A 20,186-nucleotide genomic window follows, 5' to 3' on the forward strand; every position below is an offset into this window, starting at 1 on the left:
CTGGGATTACAGGCGTGAGCCAGTGCACCCAGCCTACACCTCTTTTCTTTACAAATTAGTCTGTGCTATTGTTACAGAAGCAGCAAACAGACTTAGGAGCTAGAGTCCCACTGGCCTTTTATGACTCAAGCAGGCTTCAAGTATTTAAATGATTTTGTGTTAAAAGCAACCCCAGAGGCTAACATCACTGGCTTAGAAGTCTGAGAGCTGACAAATTAAAACCTAACAGCAATTATCCATATTTTTAGCATAAGAAAGTCTTAGCATTTTGTTGCCATAGAGATCAAAAAAGGAGCCCCACAGAGCCCTGCCCCTGAATTCAGGCCTTCTCATTTGGTCCCTAAGCTGGGTGAGACAGCCGCTCTCCCACCCCCTTATTATTAAGACAGTGGTAGGTGCACCTTCCCTTTCACAGAGGTATTTCTGGAATACTCAGTTCCCTAGAATTCACTGGTCCCAGGCCTGTGTTATCCCAGGCAGAGCCACATGGAAAGCAGGAGTTGAGGGGACTGACAGAGGAACAACAGTAGACATCAGGTCAGGAGAACCCTGCTGTTATACAAGACCCAAACCCCTTTGGATATTGGATTGGGATTGCTACTACAAAGAGGGTCAAAGGCAGGTACAAAGGCCAATAGAGTTCAGAAAGCTCAGCTTAGCTCTGGTACTTAACTCTTCAAGATCACAACCCCCCCCCCCCCCCCCACTAGAAAAAAACAAGTGTAGAATGCAGTACTGTCATAGTGCCATCTGCTGGAAAGATAAGATCTGTCATTAGGCACAGAGAAGGAGGCTGTTAAGTCTAAGTCTGTCCTGGTGCTGCAACTTGGCTGTTTGGGTAATTCTGTCCAGTGGGTAGTTGGGATGGAGATAGTTAAGATGAAGACAGATGGAGAAGACAACCATAGATCAACAGTGTAATGCAGATACAGAATGGGAACCCCACCCAGGTGTGAGTTTTCATTTTTCTTTCTTTTTTTTTTTTTTTTTTTTTTTTTTTTTTTTTTTTTTTTTTTTTTTTTTTTTTTTTTTGAGACGGAGTCTCGCTCTGTCGCCCAGGCTGGAGTGCAGTGGCGCGATCTCGGCTCACTGCAAGCTCCGCCTCCCGGGTTCACGCCATTCTCCTGCCTCAGCCTCCCGAGTAGCTGGGACTACAGGCGCCCGCTACCACGCCCGGCTAATTTTTTGTATTTTTAGTAGAGACGGGGTTTCACCGTGTTAGCCAGGATGGTCTCGATCTCCTGACCTCGTGATCCGCCCGCCTCGGCCTCCCAAAGTGCTGGGATTACAGGCGTGAGCCACCGCGCCCGGCCTTCATTTTTCTTTCTAAAGGTGGTTAAATAAATAAAAGAAACACAATGATGTTACTAATGTTTTATATCCCTAGAAACATCATAAGTTGGGCTAATGAGAAGTTGTCAGACACACAACAAAGACCACACACAAATGGGCAACAGCTGCCACAAGGAGGAGGCTTGCCTTTTGTACAAAGTTTTTATATATATATATATGTATATATATTTATGTACACAGACACAAGGGTATAAAATCCAGTGAGAAGGGCTCACACATGCCCAGGTAAGGGATGGGAGTAGCTTTAATTGCCAGGGTTGAGGCCACAGTAGAGGCACACAGAAGTGGTAGAGTAGCAGCCTCCCTCCATCCTCCTGCCTCGGGCCAAAGGGAGGAAATGGGAGGAAGGACAAGTATACAAAGGAAGATGGAAGATACTGGAAAGGCATACTCCACCTTTTACTAAATTCCTGAAAGCCCCTAAATGCCTCACAGGACAGATCACTCTCACACCTCCTGGCAGGACAGATCACTCTGAGGCCTCCTGGCAGGATAGATCACTTCCATGCCTCCTAGCAAGATGCTGAGCCTACAGTAGGTCTGGCCTCAAGCTGCTTCAAGCTAAGGTCTGAGGCTGGCTTCTCAATGCACGTCCATGCTATCTCCCAGGGCCCTTGTAGCAGAAAGAGCACCTTCAAGGCTCACCCACAAACTCAGTCCTCTTGATTCAGAGGTCCTAAGGGTTTTCCTTGACAGACTAAAGGTTAAAGGTACAGGAAAAGGAGAGAGGTCAGTTCCTTCAGTTAATGCCCTATGGCCTTCCCAATGGGGGAGGAATTGAGGAATCACTAAGGTGTTGGAAAGGGCAAGAAGGTAATCTCAGAGACGATACGCATGGAGAAACAGGTATTCAATGCAGGTGTGGATTCTGTTCTCTTCAACTGGCGGCTTTGCTCAGCAGAGTCCATTTCCAGTGGGACCATGGGCAGGAGCTCTTCTTGGTATCTTAAGGGTGGCCCCAATTTCCTCAGAGACAATGTCCATGCCCTCAGGATGGCTTGGTCCACAAAATGGAGAAATGGGGCCATGGAAGAGTAGATGTGAAGTGGCAGGATCCAGAGGCACAAGGAGGCAGTATACTGTGCCACTGATTTACCTGTGGAAAGAAGAGGTAAATGGGAAGCCAAAGGAAAGAGAATAATCAAAGGCTAGAATGAGCTAGACCCTGAGACTCACATGGTCTGGGGGGTAAAGAGGCTGGAGAGCTGGAAACACTGGGAGGCAAGGTTCAGGGCTGGACTCAGAGCTAGAACAAAGACAGGCAGAGTGAGTGAGCAAGCACCGCGCACTCCTTCTTTCCAGACCCCCAAACCTTCCCTTCCTTTCCCATGTCCAAGACTACCAGTCAGAGCTGCTGGATTCAGGGCCCCCAAGGGAACTGCTCCATTCAGTTGCAAGGCAGCAGCCTGGGCGGCGGCGGCAGCAGCAGCAGCAGCAGCAGTAGCAGTGCTTGGCAGTTGGATTCCAGCGCCTAAAAGGAAAAGAAAAGGTGGGATTAAGCCCCAACCCTTCATCTAAAATTCAACCCCATAATCTTCACCTTGCGGAGATATTTTACCTTCTGCCAGTTTTGCCATGAGCTGAAAACGTCCACCTGCTGATCCCAGATCCAGCTCCTGGTCCCCATCAGGAAAAGTGATGTCTGTGCCACCATCCAGTCGCTCAGTCACATGGCCAACCCTCATAGGTCGACCAGCAAGCTCAAACCCATTCAACTGTTCCAGGGCCCGCCGGGCACACTCAGAATCAGAGAACTATGAGAAACCCAGGCCATGTTAGTCACCTACTCACCAAAGACATGCTCTCAAAGACCCAGTAACACTCCCTAGTCCTACTATCCCAGGAAAATTGTATGCTCACTGAGGTACAAACTTTTCTTTCCCAGAAAATATGACCTAGGCCCATCACCTCAAAATGGTTCTCTGAAAAGGAACTTTTCCAATGGACTCAATGGCAGTCACTTTTCAATCTTTCAGCTCCATTAAGAATCTAACAATGCAAAATTTTATTATTGTAGGAAACCTAGCCTGACAAGTTATTTCACAAATGGGTACATCAAATGGAAGACAAGCTAAGAACAAGGCTCCTGGGCTTTTAATTCAGTTCTCTATCCTAGTAAGTTTTAGTCATTTTTTTTTTTTTTTTTTTGAGACGGAGTCCCACTCTGTCACTGAGGCTAGAGTGCAGTGGCACCATGTCAGCTCACTGCAACCTCCGTCTCCTGGGTTCAAGCAATTCTCCTGCCTCAGCCTCCCGAGTAGCTGGAATTACAGGCACCCACCACCATGCCCAGCTAGTTTTTTTATTTTTATTTTTTAGTAGAGATGGGGTTTCACCACGTTGGTCAGGCTGGTCTCGAACTCCTGACCTCAGGCGATTCACCCACCTTGGCCTCCCAAACTGCTGGGATTACAGGCGTGAGCCACCGCGCCTGGCCAAATTTTAGTTAAGTACTAGGAATCTGGAACTCCTAATTCCAGGCTTAAGAGGGAACACACCCTAGTGCTGACAGCAAGGCAGAACGCACACCCCCACATACACACGAGAGCTGTTGACTAAGTGACCTGCTGACCAGAAGGCCTTTACTCTCTAGTCCCTTTTATCAGCAGCACCCAGCAACACACTGGTACAAAGAGGATTCCCAGTCTGCTGTTTGTTTAAGTGTCAAGGTTGTTGACCCAAAAGGCAACAATGCAAGGGCAAAAATGCCCCACAGAAGCCTTTCCATATCTCAGTCACACAGAGAGCGAGAAAAGGTTACAAAAGTTACTTGCCACCACAGAATTGTCAACACCACAGCTAGCTTGTTTAGCTAGCTAGCAGCATTACCTGCCTTAGGGCCTGGCATGTGGTACTGACAGTTCCTAGGCAGGTGTTATACATGGCTTGCCTTTACTGGATATTTTTGAGGTGAGCAATTCCAATGACAGAATACAACCTACTGCCCTCTGCCCTCTGTGGGTAACTGTGGGAGTGTATGCTGCCTGGTTTAAGCCCAGAAAATACAAGCTTCTATCAGACTTTGTGGCTGGCAGCCAGTTCTCAGCCTGGAGTCACATGGGGCTGGAAGAACCAGTTATAGGAATTGGCAACCATTTTGTTGGAATGTCAGGAAAAGGTGAAGCTTGCCCATAATTAGGCGGCCTCACTATTCTCCCCATAGTGCTACGTTAATAACTGATCCTTCTCGGTGCAGAAATTGCTTCAAATGGGGTAGCACCAGAGGGAAGTATAATTTCCTATTCCCATCCCTGTTATGAGAAACATCAATTCTATAAAGCATGTCTTTAAAAGCCCATACCTAACCTCCCTCACACCCCCAACCTTTTAGCTGCAGCCTGGTTACTATTACCCAAAGAGCCAAGTTGCAGCACCAGGGAAGCTGGTTGAACTCCTGAACACCCCCATACCAGGGCCACTGACAGAGTGTAGGAGCAAAGCCAAGATCTCAAGCAATGCACTCATCTCAAGGGGTAGAAGGCTAGTCCAAGCTTCAGGCACCAGGGTTTATGGGTCATTTAGACAGTTCCTAAAGGAGGAGGATGAAGCTAAGCTGCAAAATCAGACAAGTGGACAAACCCAAAGTAAAATAAAAAAATTAAAAGACTAGAGACTCACCGTGATGAAACCATAACCTTTAGAGCGGCCTGTATCTGAGTCCTTCATCAGGACAATATTATCAATCTGTAGTAGAAGAGTGAGAAATTATCAGTAAACTTTTGACTAGCCCACATCTTCAATCTTTCCTACCAGACTGCTTTTTTTTTTTTTTTTGAGACAGAGTCTCAAAAAGTCTCACCCACTCCAGCCTGGGTGACAGAGTGAGACCTTGTCTCGGAAAAAAAAAGATTAGTCAGTAGAAATATTTTGGTAAAAGGTGGCCTTTTTTTTTTTCCCGAGGCTCACTACAGCCTTGACCTCCCAGGCTCAAGTGACCCTCCCACCTCAGCCTCTCGACTAGTTGGGACTATAGGCGTGCACCACCACATTGGCTAATTTTTGTATTTTTTAATCTTTCTTAACCTGGCCTATTATTTGATTTGTGTCTAACTTATTTGTCCACCAAGCACATGAATAGAGATGGAGCCAAACTTTCACAGCACAGACTCATATGCCCACTATGACATATGCAGCAGGTTAATCACGGCCAGGCACAACAGAGAAGTACACTCAAACACTCACCCTCCCCACTTCTTCCAATTCCCTTCAGAGGTTTCTCTCACTTCTACTCACTTTACCAAAGGGCTCAAAGATGCCCCGGAGCATGTCTTCAGTGATATTGAAGTGCAGGGAACCCACATAGAGGCGCATTGGTCCACCATTGCCCTTTTGCAGGTTGTTGGCCATGGCTGCCAGTCGGTTTTTCTCTGCCTGGGGAAGGAGGAAATGATGGGTCATGTCCCACATTCCCTCTCCCCTTAAAATCTTATGTCTGTTTCTCAGCCTGCTCACCTGTGAAGCCTGTACAATGATAGGCACTCCCAGCAACCGCTGCCCAGTCAGCCCAATGGCCAGTGGCACAGACTGGATTTCACAGAATTCCACGTAGGCAATGCCCTTAGAACGACGTGAGTTCCGATCTGAGATGATACGTACATCGCGAACCTATCCAGGACGCAAAAGAAATCCTGAGTTGGGCATAAAGGGAGATACAAGCTAAGCTACTCAGAAGAAAACTAAGGTGGGAGGGTTACCTTGCCTACAGCAGAGAAAAAGTCCTCCAGATCTCGAGGCCGAATTCGGGCAGCTAACTGCATACAGAAAACTGTGCGGGCATCACGCTCCTCAGGACTCAGATTATCAATTGGCTCCCTGAAGAGTGAAATGTGTTGAGACCAGCCCTCCCAATACCTGGTCATTGTTCTCCAGCTAACCCTCAAGTATTACACATTCCTGTAATTTGGCTCAAATAACCTTTTATTCATACCTCACAATCCCTAAAACAGTGTTCATTATCAACCCACCTGACTGGGCTCTTCTCTCTGAAATGAGGACTCTTACTGTGTCCATACCTATAACTAAAGAATAGAGAAAAACAAAAGGTGAAACCTTATTCTCATTGGTCCAATGCTGGGTCTTCCATGGTGAGAAAACCAGATTCCAGTACCTCATCTCATTGTTTTTTTTTTTTTTAGACAGGGTTTCCGCTGTCACCCAGGCTGGAGTGCAGTGGCGCCATCTCGGGTCACTGCAACCTTTGCCTCCCAGGCTCAAGCAATCCTCCCACCTCAGCCTCCTTGTGTGGCTAGGATTACAGACACATATGACCATATCTAGCTCATTTTTGCATTTTTTGTAGAGCCAGGGTTTCGCCATGTTGTCCTGGCTGGTCTTGAATGCCTGAGCCCAAGTGATCTTCTGGCCTCAGTCTCCCAAAGTGCTGGGATTACAGGCATGAGCCACCACGCCAGTAAATTTTGAATACCAACCCTTTCTGTGCCTGAGTATCCTGCCAATCACAATGTGTTATAATAAGCACCCTCAAGCAGGGTTCATAGTGCATTTGTTGTTTTATCCAGATTATTATACAAAAGTGAATCTATTAGCAAAAAGTGATACCCAGTGGCAAGTGGAGGACTCCTGTAATGCACACGATCCTCACGACGATGGTCCCAACTTCGCGACTCACTACTATGTCGACGATCCCAGCTACGGCTACGGTGACGACGCTGCCGACCTCGACTTCGGCTCCGACTATTTCTCCGTCTATACCGATCCCGATCTCGACTACGACTACAGAGGGAAACAACTACAGTCATGCCCACATCATGTTTAGGCCAACAACCAAGTGCATATACAACAGTGGTCCCATAAGATTATAATGGTGCTGAAAAGTTCGTATAACCTAGTGATGTTACAGCCACTGTAATGTCGTAATGTATTACTTATGTGTTTGTGGTGATACTGGTGTAAACCAAACTATTACCTATTGCACTCCCAGTTGTATAAAAATACAGCACATCCGATTATGTACAAAGTGAATCTCATGAAGATAGAAAGACTAGTGTTTACTAGAGGCTGGGAAGGATGGAAGGATGGAAGGATGGCGGCTGTGGGTGGAATGAACAGAAGTAGATGAATGGATACAAATATATCATTTAATAGAAAAAATAAGACCCAGGGCTGGGCGCGGTGGCTCACGCCTGTAATCCCAGCACTTTGGGAGGCCAAGGCGGGCGGATCACCTGAGGTCGAGAGTTCGAGACCAGCCTGACCAACATGGAGAAACCCCGTCTCTACTAAAAACACAAAATTAGACCAGGCACGGTGGCTCACGCCTGTAATCCCAACACTTTGGGAGACCAAGATGGGTGGATCACTTGAGATCAGGAGTTCCAGACCAGTCTGGCCAACATGGTGAAACCCCATCTCTACCAGAAATACAAAAATTAGCCAGGTGTGGTGGTGCACAACTATAATCCCAGCTACTCAGGAGGCTGAGGCAGGAGAACTTCTTAAACCTGGGAGGCGGAGGTTGCAGTGAGCCGACATCGCGCCACTGCACTCCATCCTGGGCAACAGAGTGAGACTCTGCCTCAAAAAACAAAAAAAAAAAATTAGCCAGGCATGGTGGCACATGCCTGTAATCCCAGCTATTCAGGAGGCTGAGGCAGGAGAATCACTTGAACCTGGGAGGCAGAGGTTGCGGTGAGCCAAGATCACGCCATTGCATTCCAGCCTGGGCAACAAAAGTGAAACTCGGTCTCAAAAAAAAAAAGAAAAAATAAGACCCAGTGTTCAACAAATCAGTAGGGTTATTACTACAGTGTACAATAATCTATTATACATTTCAAAATAGCTAGTAGAGAATAATTTGAATGTTTCCTAGCATCATGAAAAGATAAACATTTAAGTCAAGGATAACTCAAGTACACTGATTTGATCTTTACAAATTATACGTATTAAATTTCACACATACCAGAAACTACATACATTATGCATCAATTAAAAATTGTTTAAAAATAAAACAATTACGTACAGTATATACTTCACGATAAAAAGTAATGATGTCACTGATTCATGTATTTACTATATTTATCATTCTAGAATATATTACTTCTACTTCGGTTAACTATAAAACAGCCTTAGGCTGGTCCTTCAGAAGGTGCTCCTAAAGAAAGCACTGTTACAGCAGAGTACAACTCTATGTGTATTAATGCCCTTGAAGACCTTCCAGTGGGACAAGATGTGGAGGTGAAAGACCCTCTGCAGGCCTAGGCTCATGTGTCTTTGTGTCGTAGTTTTCAACAATAACAATAATGTTTTAAAAGTAAAAGACAAAAAAATTTAAAAATAGAAAAAAGCTTATAGAATAAGGACATAAAGAAAACTTGTAGAGTTGTACAATGTGTTTGTGTTTTAAGCTAAATGTTTTAATTTTTTATTTTTATTTTTATTTTTTTTGAGACAGGTTCTCCATCTGTTGCCCAGGCAGGAGTTTAGTGCTGCAATCTCGGCTCACTGCAACCTCGAACTCCTGGGCCCAAGCAATCCTCCAGCCTTAGCCTCCCAAGTAGCTGGGAGTACAAACATGTACTACTACACCTGGGTAATTTTTAAATTTTTTGTAGAGACAGGATTTTGCTATGCTGCCCAGGCTGGTTTTGAACTCCTGGCCTGAAGTGATCCTCCCGCCTTGGCTTCCAAAGTGCTAGGATTAAAGATACGAGCCACTGTGCCTGGCCCAGAATTACTGACCTGCACTTTCTATCCCTGCTTTTACTATGGCTCCGACTCCTCTTCTTCCTGTGAAAGAGAGTACGTTCTTCTTTTTTTTTTTTAATTTTGAGAAAGAATCTCGCTCTGTCGTGCAGTGGTGCAATCTTGGCTCACTGCAACCTCTGCCTTCCAGGTTCAAGCGATTCTCATGCCTTAGCCTCCTGAGTAGCTGGGATTACAGGCATGTACCATCATGCCCAGCTAATTTTTTATATTTTTAGTAGAGACAAGGTTTCGCTATGTTGGCCAGGTTCATCTTGAACCCCTGGCCTCAAGTGATCCACCTGCCTCAGCCTCCCAAAGTGCTGGGATTACATGCATGAGCCCCGCGTGAGCACCGCGCCAGGTCAGGAGTGTAAATTCTTAAAGAGAAGGTTTCGTTATTGCTGCCAAAGAAAAGGAATTACAGTAAGGCCAGAATGAAACAGAAAGCATGAAAAAACCAAAGACCCGAAGATGATCCAGCAGTGGTTCACAGCAATTGCACAATACCAACTTACAGCCCTGAAAGCTGTCAGGCATCTGAAGAGGCCATTTTTCCCCCTAATGCGAAGCAAAACCTGGTGTTTCCAAATCAGGGGTCCTCTTGCTATTTTTTTTTTTTTTTTTTTTTTTTTTAGACAGAGTCTCACTCTGTTTCCCAGGCTGGAGTGCGATGGTGCGACCTCGGCTCACTACAACCTCTGCCTCCCATGTTCAAGCAATTCTTCTGCCTCAGCCTCCTGAGTAGCTGGGATTACAGGAGCCTGCCACCGCACCCAGCTAATTTTTGTATTTTTAGTAGAGACGGGGTTTCACCATGTTGGTCAATCTGGTCTCGAACTCCTGACCTCAGGTGATCCACCCACCTCGGCCTCCCAAAGTCCTGGGATTACAGGTGTGAGCCACCACGCCCAGCCCCTCTTGGTATTTTATTCAAATGAAGTATATTGATGCTAGGACTAATCCACAAATCTACACTGGAAAATGAAGACTAGATAATTAAATCAAGTCACCATTATTCTCATGACCTAAGTGGAGCCATTACTAACAGTCAGCAGTCTTAACAGAAACAATCTCCCTATTCTGGTTATTTTTCCAATGGACAAAACTGTTTCCCTTCCCCAAGTTGCCAACCCATTTCTTCCTCCCACACTCACTTGCTTGTCTCCCCGATGGTGCTGCTTCCACTGGTCTCATTGCCACTGTTGCTGGTGCTGCTGGTGGTATTGCTAGGATAATCCTTTTTAACTTCTTTCCTTTGTTGCTCATCCTGAGGCATTCACCAGGAAAATGTCACAAGGTATAAGGTGGCAGACACACAGATTCCAATGGGCAAAGGAACAAAGGTGGACAAGGAATAAATCAAACCACTTGATTATCTAGCCAGATTTTCAGCACCCTTATTTCCTAACAAAGGGAGTAAGAAAGGAATCAAGGAAACTACCTAAAAGGAAGAGATCAGCATGACAGATTTTGATGTCAAACTTCAGTTACCCAACATCTGCTCCACTAACATTTCCCAGGAGAGTTACAAATAGGTGCTAGGCCGGGGGCAGTGGCTCACGCCTGTAATCCCAGCACTTTTAAAGGCTGAGGCAGGCGGATCAATTGAGGCCAGGAGTTTGAGACCAGCCTCGCCGACATGTCGAAACCCCATCTCTACTAAAAATAGAAAAATTAGCCAGGCATAGTGGCACACGCCTGTAGTCCCAGCTACTTGGGAGGCTGAGGCAGGAGAATCATTTGAATCTGGGAGGCAAAGGTTGCAGTAACTGGGATTGTACCACTGCACTCCAGCCTGGGCAGCCTAGTGAGACTCTGTCTCAAAAAAAAAAAAAAAAAAAGAGGCTGGGCGCAGTGGCTCACACCTATAATCCCAGCACTTTGGGAGGCCAAGGCGGGCGGGTCACCTGAGGTCAGGAGTTCCAGACCAGCCTGACCAACATGGAGAAACCATCTCCACTAAAAAGACAAAATTAGCCAGGGGTGGTGGCACATGCCTGTAATCCCAGCTACTTGGGAGGCAGGAGAATCGCCTGAACCCGGAGGCAGAGGTTGTGGTGAGCTGAGAACGCGCCACTGCACTCCAGCCTGGGCAATGAGTGAAACTTCATCTCAAAAAAAAAAAAAAAGAAAGGAAAAAAGAAAGCGGTGGGGGGGAAAGGAAGGGAGAAGGAGGGAGGGATGGGAGGAGAGGGCAGAGGGAGGGAAAAGCAAGCAAGCAAGCAAGCAAATTGCTGTTAAGTGGGCCAGGTGCAGTGGCTCACTCCTGTAATCCCAGCACTTTGGGAGGCCAAAGCAGATCGCTTGAGCCTGGGAGCTCGAGACCAGCCCAGGCAACATAGCAAGACCCTGTCTCTATAAAAAATATATTAAAAAAGAAACTGGGACGGGCGCAGTGGCTCACGCCTGTAATCCCATTACTTTGGAAGGCCAAGGTGGGTGGATCATAAGGTCAGGAGATCAAGACCATCCTGGCCAACATGGTGAAACCCCGTCTCTACTAAAAATACAAAAATTAGCTGGGCATGGTGGTGTTTGCCTATAATCCTAGCTACTTGGGACGCTGAGGCATGAGAATGGCTTGAACCCAGGAGGCGGAGGTTGCAGTGAGCCAAGATTGTGCCACTGCACTCCAGCCTGGCGACAGAGCGAGACTCTGTCTCAAAAGAAAAAAAAAAGAAATTGGTGCTAGGTCTGAGGTACAGTGACTTTCTACTGTGTCACTTTGAGTTTTGAGCAAAGCACAGATTACCAACACCACATTACGTGCCCACTCCAGTTTCTGAGGTTGTCTCTAAAAGTATGGCTCTTAACCATAGTCTCCAGCAAAGCTTACTAAGACTATGCCTTTTATGATTAGTTATTCTACATAATAAATAAGCAGGGAAAGAGGATTCATAAAATGTTGAAAGTTGAAAGTGATGATCGACAACTACTCTTTCTCATTAACCCAATTCCAGGAGTGAGGTGGAAAATATTACCTCTTCTTTTTTATAGGGAGCTTCCAGCATGGCCTCAATCACTATGTCAAAGTCATCAGATGCCATCCTGTCAGATCTGGGGAGAGGATATTAATATGTAAGAATCTGTTTTATATTTTTCCTCCCTTTCCAGCACCACACATTTCTTTCCCACTCCAAGAAAGAGACTTCAGGATATACAGATTTCAGTTCTGTTTCTTGAACTGCAAAGAAACCTTACCAGCTGTCACTTACTCTAGGTTTATTTTTACACCCTATAGATGTGAACTAGTTCGACTTTGTGGCTTGGAACAGTCAAGGATAGGCCGGGCGCGGTGGCTCACACCTGTAATCCTAGCACTCTGGGAGGCCAAGGCAGGCAGATCACCTGAGGTCAGGAGTTTGAGACCAGCCTGGCCAACATGGCGAAACCCCCTCTACCAAAAATATAAAAATTAGCTGGGTATGGTGGCACACACCTGTAATCCCAGCTACTCAGGAGGCTGAGGCAGGAGAATCACTTGAACCCATAAGGTGGAGGTTGCAGTGAGCCAAGATCACGCCACTGTACTCCAGCCTGGGCAGCAATGTGTGACCCTGTCTCAAAAACAAAACAAACAAACAAAAAACACAAAAAACAATACATAAAAAAATAGTCAAGGATATAGAAGAAAACTGAGTATCTAGGAAGAAACAAAATACAACACTGATCCTGTTCTATGAAGAGAAAATGATGGTAGCCAAACTACTGTTCACTATAAAATAGACATTAGGTCTCCACTCTACTGTTCAAAATTCTGAATAAATACCTGGTTTAAACTTAAATAATAAAAACAGGCCTGGCTGCTACAGATGTGAGAAAAATATAAAACGAAAAAATAATAAACAAATATAGGCGCATTATGTCCAATAAAAAGATAAAGAGGCAAGACTAAAAATCAGAAGCAAGTCAAAGCAACACCAAAATGCAGATTTGCCCTAACGTCTTCCTCTCCGCATACCCTGAACACCAATAATTAGGGGCTTATCCCTGAGCATTTTCTAACCAATACCAACTACAGTTTAGGTAACTCAGAAATATGATGATTAAGACAGGCTCGACCAATCCCATCTTGAAACCTTTCTCTCTGGCAGGCAAGGTAAAACGTGCCTCCCCAAGCTTTCACATCTAGAAACTGCCTTTCCCCAGGCTGTCTACCACCAGTTTGTCAAATAAGAAAAACAGAAAATACCAAAGAAAACCAATAGGATAAATTATTCAAATGTTATTGGTCTGGAATTATCAACCCACACATGGATGAATCTCAAAATAATTACACGGAGTGACAGAAACCAGCCCCCCCCCCCCTCAAAAAGTACACAGTGAACAATTCCATTTACATAAAATTCTAAAAATGCAAACTAGGCCAGGCGCGGTGGCTCATGCCTGTAATCCCAGCACTTCGGGAGGCCGAGGCGGGCAGATCACCAGGTCAACAACGAGGTCAACATATCGAGACCATCTAGGCCAACATGGTGAAACCCTGTCTCTACTAAAAATACAAAAATTAGCTGGACGTGGTGGCACGCGCCTGTAGGCCTAGCTACTCGGGAGCATGAGGCAGGAGTATCACTTGAACCCAGGAGGCGGAGGTTGCAGTTAGCCAAGATTGTGCCACTGCACTCCAACCTGGAGACAGAGTGAGACTCAGTCTCAAAAAAAAAAAAAAAGCAAACTAATCACTATATCAGAGAAAGCAGAAAGCAGATCAATGGTTGCCTAGGGATAGGAGTAAGGGGAAGGGCTGGGAGAAAAAGATTTTAAAAGGGCACAAGAAGGCCGGGCGCGGTGGCTCACGCTTGTAATCCCAGCACTTTGGGAGGCCGAGGCGGGCGGATCACGAGGTCAGGAGATCGAGACCATCCTGGCTAACACAGTGAAACCCTGTCTCTACTAAAAATACAAAATATTAGCCGGGCGTGGTGGCGGGTGCTTGTAGTCCCAGCTACTCGGGAGGCTGAGGCAGGAGAATGGCATGAAGCTGGGAGGCAGAGCTTGCAGTGAGCCAAGATCGCGCCACTGCACTCCAACCTGGGCGACAGAGCAAGGCTCCGTCTCAAAAAAAAAAAAAAAAAAAAAATTAAAAGGGCACAAGAAAAACTTTGGGACCAACTTTGGGGCCAGGAGTTGTGGCTCACACCTGTAATCCCAGCACCGTGGGAGGCCAAGACAGGTGGATCACCTGAGGTCAGGAGTTTGACACCAACCTGACAATATGGTGAAATCTCGTCTTTATTAAAAATATAAAAATTAAGGCTGGGCACGGTCATGAGGTCAGGAGTTTGAGACCAGCCTGGCCAATATGGTGAAACCTCATCTCTACTAAAAATACAAAACATTAGCCAGGCGTGGTGGCACGCACCTGTAGTCCCAGCTGCTTGGAAGGCTGTGGCATAAGAACTGCTTGAACCCAGGAGGTGGAGGTTGCAATGAGCCGAGAACGCGCCACTGTGCTCCAGCCTGGGTGACAGAGCAAGATTCCATCTCAAAAAAAAAATACAAAAATACAAAAATTAGCCAAGCATGGTGGCGCATCCCTGTAATCCCAGCTACCTGGGAGGCTGAGACAGGAGAACTGCTTGAACCCGGGAGGCAGAAGTTGCAGCCAGCCGAGATGGCACCATTGCACTCCAGGTTGGGTGACAGACCAAGACTCTGTCTCAAAAAAAAAAAAAAAAATTTGCTGGGCATGGTGGCTCACACCTGTAATCCCAGCACTTTGGAAGGCCGAGGCAGGTGGATCATAAGGTCAAGAGATCGAGACCATCCTGGCCAACATGGTGAAACCCCATCTCTACTAAAAACACAAAAATTAGCTGGGCATGGTGGCGCACGCCTGTAGTCCCAGCTACTCAGGAGGCTGAGGCAGGGGAATCGTTTGAACCCGGGAGACAGAGGTTGCAGTGAGCCAAGATCGTGCCACTGTACTCCAGCCTGGTGACAGAGCAAGACTCTGTTTCAAAAAAAAAAAAAAAAAAAAAATAGCCGGGTGTGGTGGCAAGCACCTGTAATCCCAGCTACTCAGGAGGCTGAAGCACTAGAATTGCTTGAACCCAGAGGGCAGAGGTTGCAGTGAGCCAAGATCACGCCATTGCACTCCAGCCTGGATGACACAGCGAGACTCTGTCTCAAAAATACAAAAACAAATCTTTGGGAGTGATGGTTTCATGGGTGTTTAACATATCAAAACGCATGAAAGTGTACACTTTAATGTATACAGTTTTATCGTGTGCCCATTAAATGTACCTCAATCATGCCGTTAAAAAAAAAAAACCTGAGGAATTTCTATGCAAGGAGGCTATCATAATCAGACTTTTTCATAACTGTAAGAACTTTGTTGGCCAGCCGTGGTGGCTCACCCTGTAATCCCAGTACTTTGGGAGGCCAAGGTGGGTGGATCACCTGAGGTCAGGAGTTCAATACCAGCCTGACGGATATGGTGAAACCTCATCCCCATTAAAGACACAAAAATTAGCCGGGCATGGTGGTGGGCGCCTGTAGTCCCAGCTACTCAAGAGGCTAAGACAGGAGAATCGCTTGAACCTGGGAGGCAGAGGTTGCAGTGAGCCGAGATCACACCACTGCACTCCAGCCTGGGTGTAAGATGGAGTAAGACTCCATCTCAAAAAAAAAAAAAGAGGAACTTTGTCCTCTTTAAAGCAGCTAATGCACTATGCAACAATGCTGCCCTGGTTGCCCTAAGAGTCCATATCCTATTTTGACAATTAAATAAGTGTAATAATTACAACTATGATTCTATGACTTACAGTACCTACAACTGCTAGACACTGTGCTAAGCACGTTATGGAGAGAGAAGATTCTTAGAGAAAAATTACTTGGAGCCAAATTTAAGGCTTAAATGGAAATTAAACCCAAATCAAATTGGTATACATAAAAACCAGTAAACTCAATTGCCTCTGCCTCCCAGGTTCAAGCAACTCTCCTGCCTCAGCCTCCTGAGTAGCTGGGATTACAGGCATGCGCCACCACATCCAGCTGATTTTATATTTTTAGTAGAGACCAGGTTTTCCGTGTTAGTCAGGCTGGTCTCAAATTCTCGACCTCAGGTGATCCGACCGCCTCGCCCTCCCAAAGTGCTGGGATTACAGGCATAAGCCCCACACCTGGCTTTTTTTTTTTTTTTTTTTGAGAAGGAGTCTAGCTCTGTTGTCCAGGCTGGAGTGCGGTGGCACAATCTCAGTTCACGCCAACCTCTGCCTCCCAGGTTCAAGCGATTCTCCTGCCTCAGCCTCCTGAGTAGCTGGGATTACAGGTGCCCGCCACTACGTCCCACTAATTTTTGTATTTTTAGTAGAGACGAAGTTTCACCATGTTGGCCAGGCTGGTCTCAAACCCCTGACCTCAGGTAATCCGCCTGCCTCGGCCTCCCAGTGCTGGGATTACAGGCATGAGCCACTGTGCCCGGCCTTCTACTTCTTCCAGTAACACTTTATATTTATTTAGCAATCAAAGGTAACAAATGCTGCAGACAGGTAATATATGATTCATACCCAAATTTTTTAAAACTAAGGTTTTTTGAACTGCTCAAAGTCATACATAGCTCAAGGGCCAGGCAGACGGGGTGGCTCACGCCTGTAATCTCAGCACTTTGGGAAGCTAAGGCTGGAGAATGGCTTGAGGCCAGGTCAAAATCAGCCTGGGCAATACAGTGAGGCCCCATTTTTACAAAAAATATAAAAATTAGCCACGCATGGTGGTGCGTGCCTGTAGTCCCAACTACTCGGGAGCCTGAAATGGAAGGATCGCTTGAACCCAGGAAGTTGAGGCTGCAGTGAACTGTGATCATGCCACTGCAATCCAGTCTGTGCAGCAGATTGAGATTCTGTCTCAATCCCCAAAACAGAGAAGGTCACACAGCTCAAAGGGAAGAATTTTTTTTTTTTTTTTTTTTTTTTGAGACAGGATTTCACTCTGTTGCCCAAGCTGGAGTGTAATGTTGCAATCTCGGCTCACTGCAACCTCTGCCTCTCTAGCTCAAGCAATGCTCTAACCTCAGCTTCCCCAGTAGCTGGGACCACAGGTGTGCACTATGATGCCAGGCTAACTTTTCATATTTTGGGTTTTTTTTTTTTTCTGGCAGAGACATGGTCTCACTATGTTGCCCAGGCTGGTCTCAAACTCCCGGACTCAACAGATCCACCCACCTTAGCCTCCCAAAGTACTAGGATTACATCTGGCCAGAGGAGCTAATTCTTGATCAGAAAGGTTTTCTGACTTCAAATCTAACATTATATCTATTATATCAGGTTACTTCTCATACGGTTTGTAATTAACTTTAAAGGAAAAAAAAAAGGACACAGTATACCAAGATATCTACTTTTAAATATATACTCACTGAACATGAATGTTCTTCTCATATGTTTATCAAAATAATCAGTCCCATTAGCTAAACCTCATTGTGAGTCTCCTATATCTGAGGCATGTACAGTGTATGCTTAAAAGTATTAGACTAATATACACTATGGGAAAATAGTTCTAAAAAGAAAAGTTTGTTTTTTGTTTTTTTTTTGAGAGAGTTTCACTCTTGTTGCCCAGGCTGGAGTGCAATGGCGCAATCTCGGCTCACTGCAACCTCCACCTCCCAGGTTCAAGCAATTCTCCTGTCTCAGTCTCCCAAGTAGCTGGGATTACAGGCAGGCACCACCACACCTGGCTAATGTTGTATTTTTAGCAGAGACGGGGTTTCTCCACATTGGTCAGGCTGGTCTCGAACTCCTGACCTCAGGTGATCCGCCTGCCTGGTCCTCCCAAAGGGCTGGGATTACAGACATGAGCCACCGAGCCCGGCCTAAAAAGAAAAGTTTTTTATACTCAAGCTGTTTCAGTCATTTTGGCTGCCAAGTCTACACAAATTTTCTGTTATGAACTATTTTTTACAATCTGCTTTTTCCCCTCCAAATGAAATGCTTGATTTCAAGAACTGCTCATTGTTGAGTGCTAATGCGGGGTAAGAACAACTTAACACACACACTAAAACTTACACTTAAGTTTACAAGCCTCTACAAATAAACCTCTACGTAAAAAGTTTTCACTCAGAAACAAATATATCCGTTTAAGCAAAGCCATATACAACACAATATTTTGAAACTTGCAATCTCACTGGGTTTAGTGTCTTTCTAGATATGCTAAAAGCAATAAGGTAGCAAACACTATGCATTTTCAGGCTGGTAGTTTTTTCTTTTTTCTTTTTTTTTTTGTATTTTTAGTAGAGACGGGGTTTCGCCGTGTTAGCCAGGATGGTCGCGATCTCCTGACCTCGTGATCCGCCCGCCTCGGCCTCCCAAAGTGCTGGGATTACAGGCGTGAGCCACTGCACCCGGCCCAGGTTGGTAGTTTTCAAACGCTCTCTTCATGTCCCAACTTATGGGTCAAGGTCCACTCAATCTCATCCACATACAGAGTATGTTTTCTTCCATCCTGCTCCAAAAACAGTATTAGAGACCCACAATCACGTCAGTTCCTAGACCTCGTCATAGCACAAGCCAACAGGTAGACCCCACTGCTAAAGGAGCAGAGAGAACCACTGTCAGACCAATTCGGGAAGAATTCACGAAAAGCTGGAGCCCCAGGGGTGATGGTAGCGCCATCCCCAGGGTCTGATCACTTAGCTGGGCACAAACACCTACAAACTGAAGGCAGCTTAACAAAAGAGTAACAATGAGAACGATAAAAGCTACTTGAAGGACTACCCTCCCCATGTTGTGTAGCTTTAAAAAATGGTCCTATAGGCCGGGCGCGGTGGCTCACGCCTGTAATCCCAGCACTTTGGGAGGCCGAGGCGGGTGGATCACCTGAGGTCAGGAGTTCGAGGTCAGCCTGGCTAACATGGCAAAAGCCCATCTCTATTAAAAATACAAAAATTAGCCGGGCGTTGTGGCAGGCGCCTGTAATCCCAGCTACTCGGGAGGCTGAGGCAGGGGAATCGCTTGAACCCGGGAGACAGGATGCAGTGAGCCGAGATCGCGCCACTCCACTCCAGCCTGGGTGACAGAGCGACACTCCGCCTTAAAAAAATTTTAAAAAAGAGGTCCCATAGGCAACCAACTGGCACAATCTCTGCGGGAGCCAGTGTCCCAGGGCTCAATCTTCACATGTGGCATCATAATACGCCTACTGGAATGAGTGCTTGAAAAAGTTAAATGGGAAAAGCCCATAAAGATCAACATAGTGAACATGAATCTTCGACAGACTAGAGATTGAGGAAGAAAGCTCAATTCCCTTCTCTCTCTCTGAATGGTGGTGCGAGTGGCTGAAACTGATGATGCGTGTCCTCTCAGGCCGCGGAGGGTCGATGCTCCCTCTCCAGTGTGGGCGACCCTAAGTGTCACGGCTGCAGGGACCCGGAAAGAAAAATCACAGGATTCTAGAAACCGCATCTTTATCGGTGCAAGATACAGCCACGAGGGTGCCCAACTCTAAAACCGTGGCAGTGGGCTACATTTAAGTAGCTAACACTTCCAGGTCAAAACAAACAAAGGTTTTTTTAATGTTAAAAGTTCGCCTGAATCTCTTCGTGACGCCATTTTCTGCCAGTGACGTCAGAGGGAGGCGCCGTGCAGAAACGTCACGCATTGGTGACGTCCGGTGGGGACCGGGTTTTGGGGTTTCTCACCAGTTCCGGGTCCCCGCAGGGGGGTCCCGGTTCTCTCCGTTCCTTTGAGTATGTTGTGGGGAGTGGAGCTCGGATAGTTCCTAGAGTCTAGGCAAGAAAAGCAGCACTGCAGGTACAGCAGCTCCTCTTCCCGCAAAATGGCGGCAGCTCTGCCGTCTTCCAGAACCTTCCCCAATCTGCGCATGCGCCAAGACTCCCCGGCGTTGGAAATAACCTCACTGGTTTCGCGGCAACCGTCCAAAGTACAGGTTCTCATTGGCTAAAGTCCTAAGTATGGGTGGAGCAAACTCAAATGCGTCTTAGCAACCACCGACTTCCCATTGATTGGCTAACCTCAGAGACTCCAGAAAATGGAAGCGTCCTTTGGTAGCCGCCCATCACTCTCTCATTGGTTAAATGACTTGCGGGGGGCGGGGAAAACGGGACTGAAAACGGGAGTGAAGAAGCCACCAACCCCACTCCTGGTGCTCGCGTTGACTAGACCAGTGCGATGGGC

General features: G+C 46.3%; 1 protein-coding gene across 5 annotated transcripts; it reads right to left on the reverse strand.

Annotated features, from left to right (window-relative positions):
- Positions 1–957: 957 nt before the first annotated feature.
- On the reverse strand, positions 958–19,867 carry RBM23 (RNA binding motif protein 23). 5 transcript variants are annotated; one of them, XM_034937285.3, is made up of 15 exons: positions 19,691–19,867; positions 14,420–14,541; positions 12,039–12,114; positions 10,212–10,324; positions 9,052–9,099; positions 6,913–7,086; positions 6,318–6,371; positions 6,048–6,165; positions 5,806–5,958; positions 5,587–5,724; positions 4,972–5,037; positions 2,912–3,107; positions 2,696–2,824; positions 2,530–2,599; positions 958–2,449 (listed from the first exon to the last, which is right to left on the reverse strand). In XM_034937285.3, exons 2-15 carry the CDS (start codon positions 14,539–14,541, stop codon positions 2,446–2,448), a joined length of 1,461 nt encoding a protein of 486 aa, XP_034793176.1. In that variant the 5' UTR covers positions 19,691–19,867; the 3' UTR covers positions 958–2,445. The 5 variants fall into 5 exon arrangements, with proteins under 5 accessions (XP_034793176.1, XP_054953304.1, XP_003808159.1 ...); XM_055097329.2 differs by lacking the exon at positions 9,052–9,099; XM_003808111.6 differs by lacking the exon at positions 14,420–14,541 and having other exon boundaries at positions 19,691–19,835.
- Positions 19,868–20,186: the final 319 nt, after the last annotated feature.

This window comes from Pan paniscus, chromosome 15 (genome assembly GCF_029289425.2).
Source record: "Pan paniscus chromosome 15, NHGRI_mPanPan1-v2.0_pri, whole genome shotgun sequence".
Taxonomy (NCBI): Eukaryota; Metazoa; Chordata; class Mammalia; order Primates; family Hominidae; genus Pan; species Pan paniscus.

Excerpts from the sequence above, each read along its gene's own strand:
- RBM23 (XM_034937285.3), bottom strand. The coding sequence starts at position 14,541 with ATGGAATCTTGCTCTGTCACCCAGGCTGGAGCACAGTGGCGCGTTCTC. Across the intron at positions 10,325-12,038 it reads CTCCCTATAAAAAAGAAGAG|GATGAGCAACAAAGGAAAGA; the intron begins GTAATATTTTCC and ends TGAATGCCTCAG. Across the intron at positions 2,600-2,695 it reads GAATCCAGCAGCTCTGACTG|CTCTGAGTCCAGCCCTGAAC; the intron begins GTAGTCTTGGAC and ends TCTTTGTTCTAG.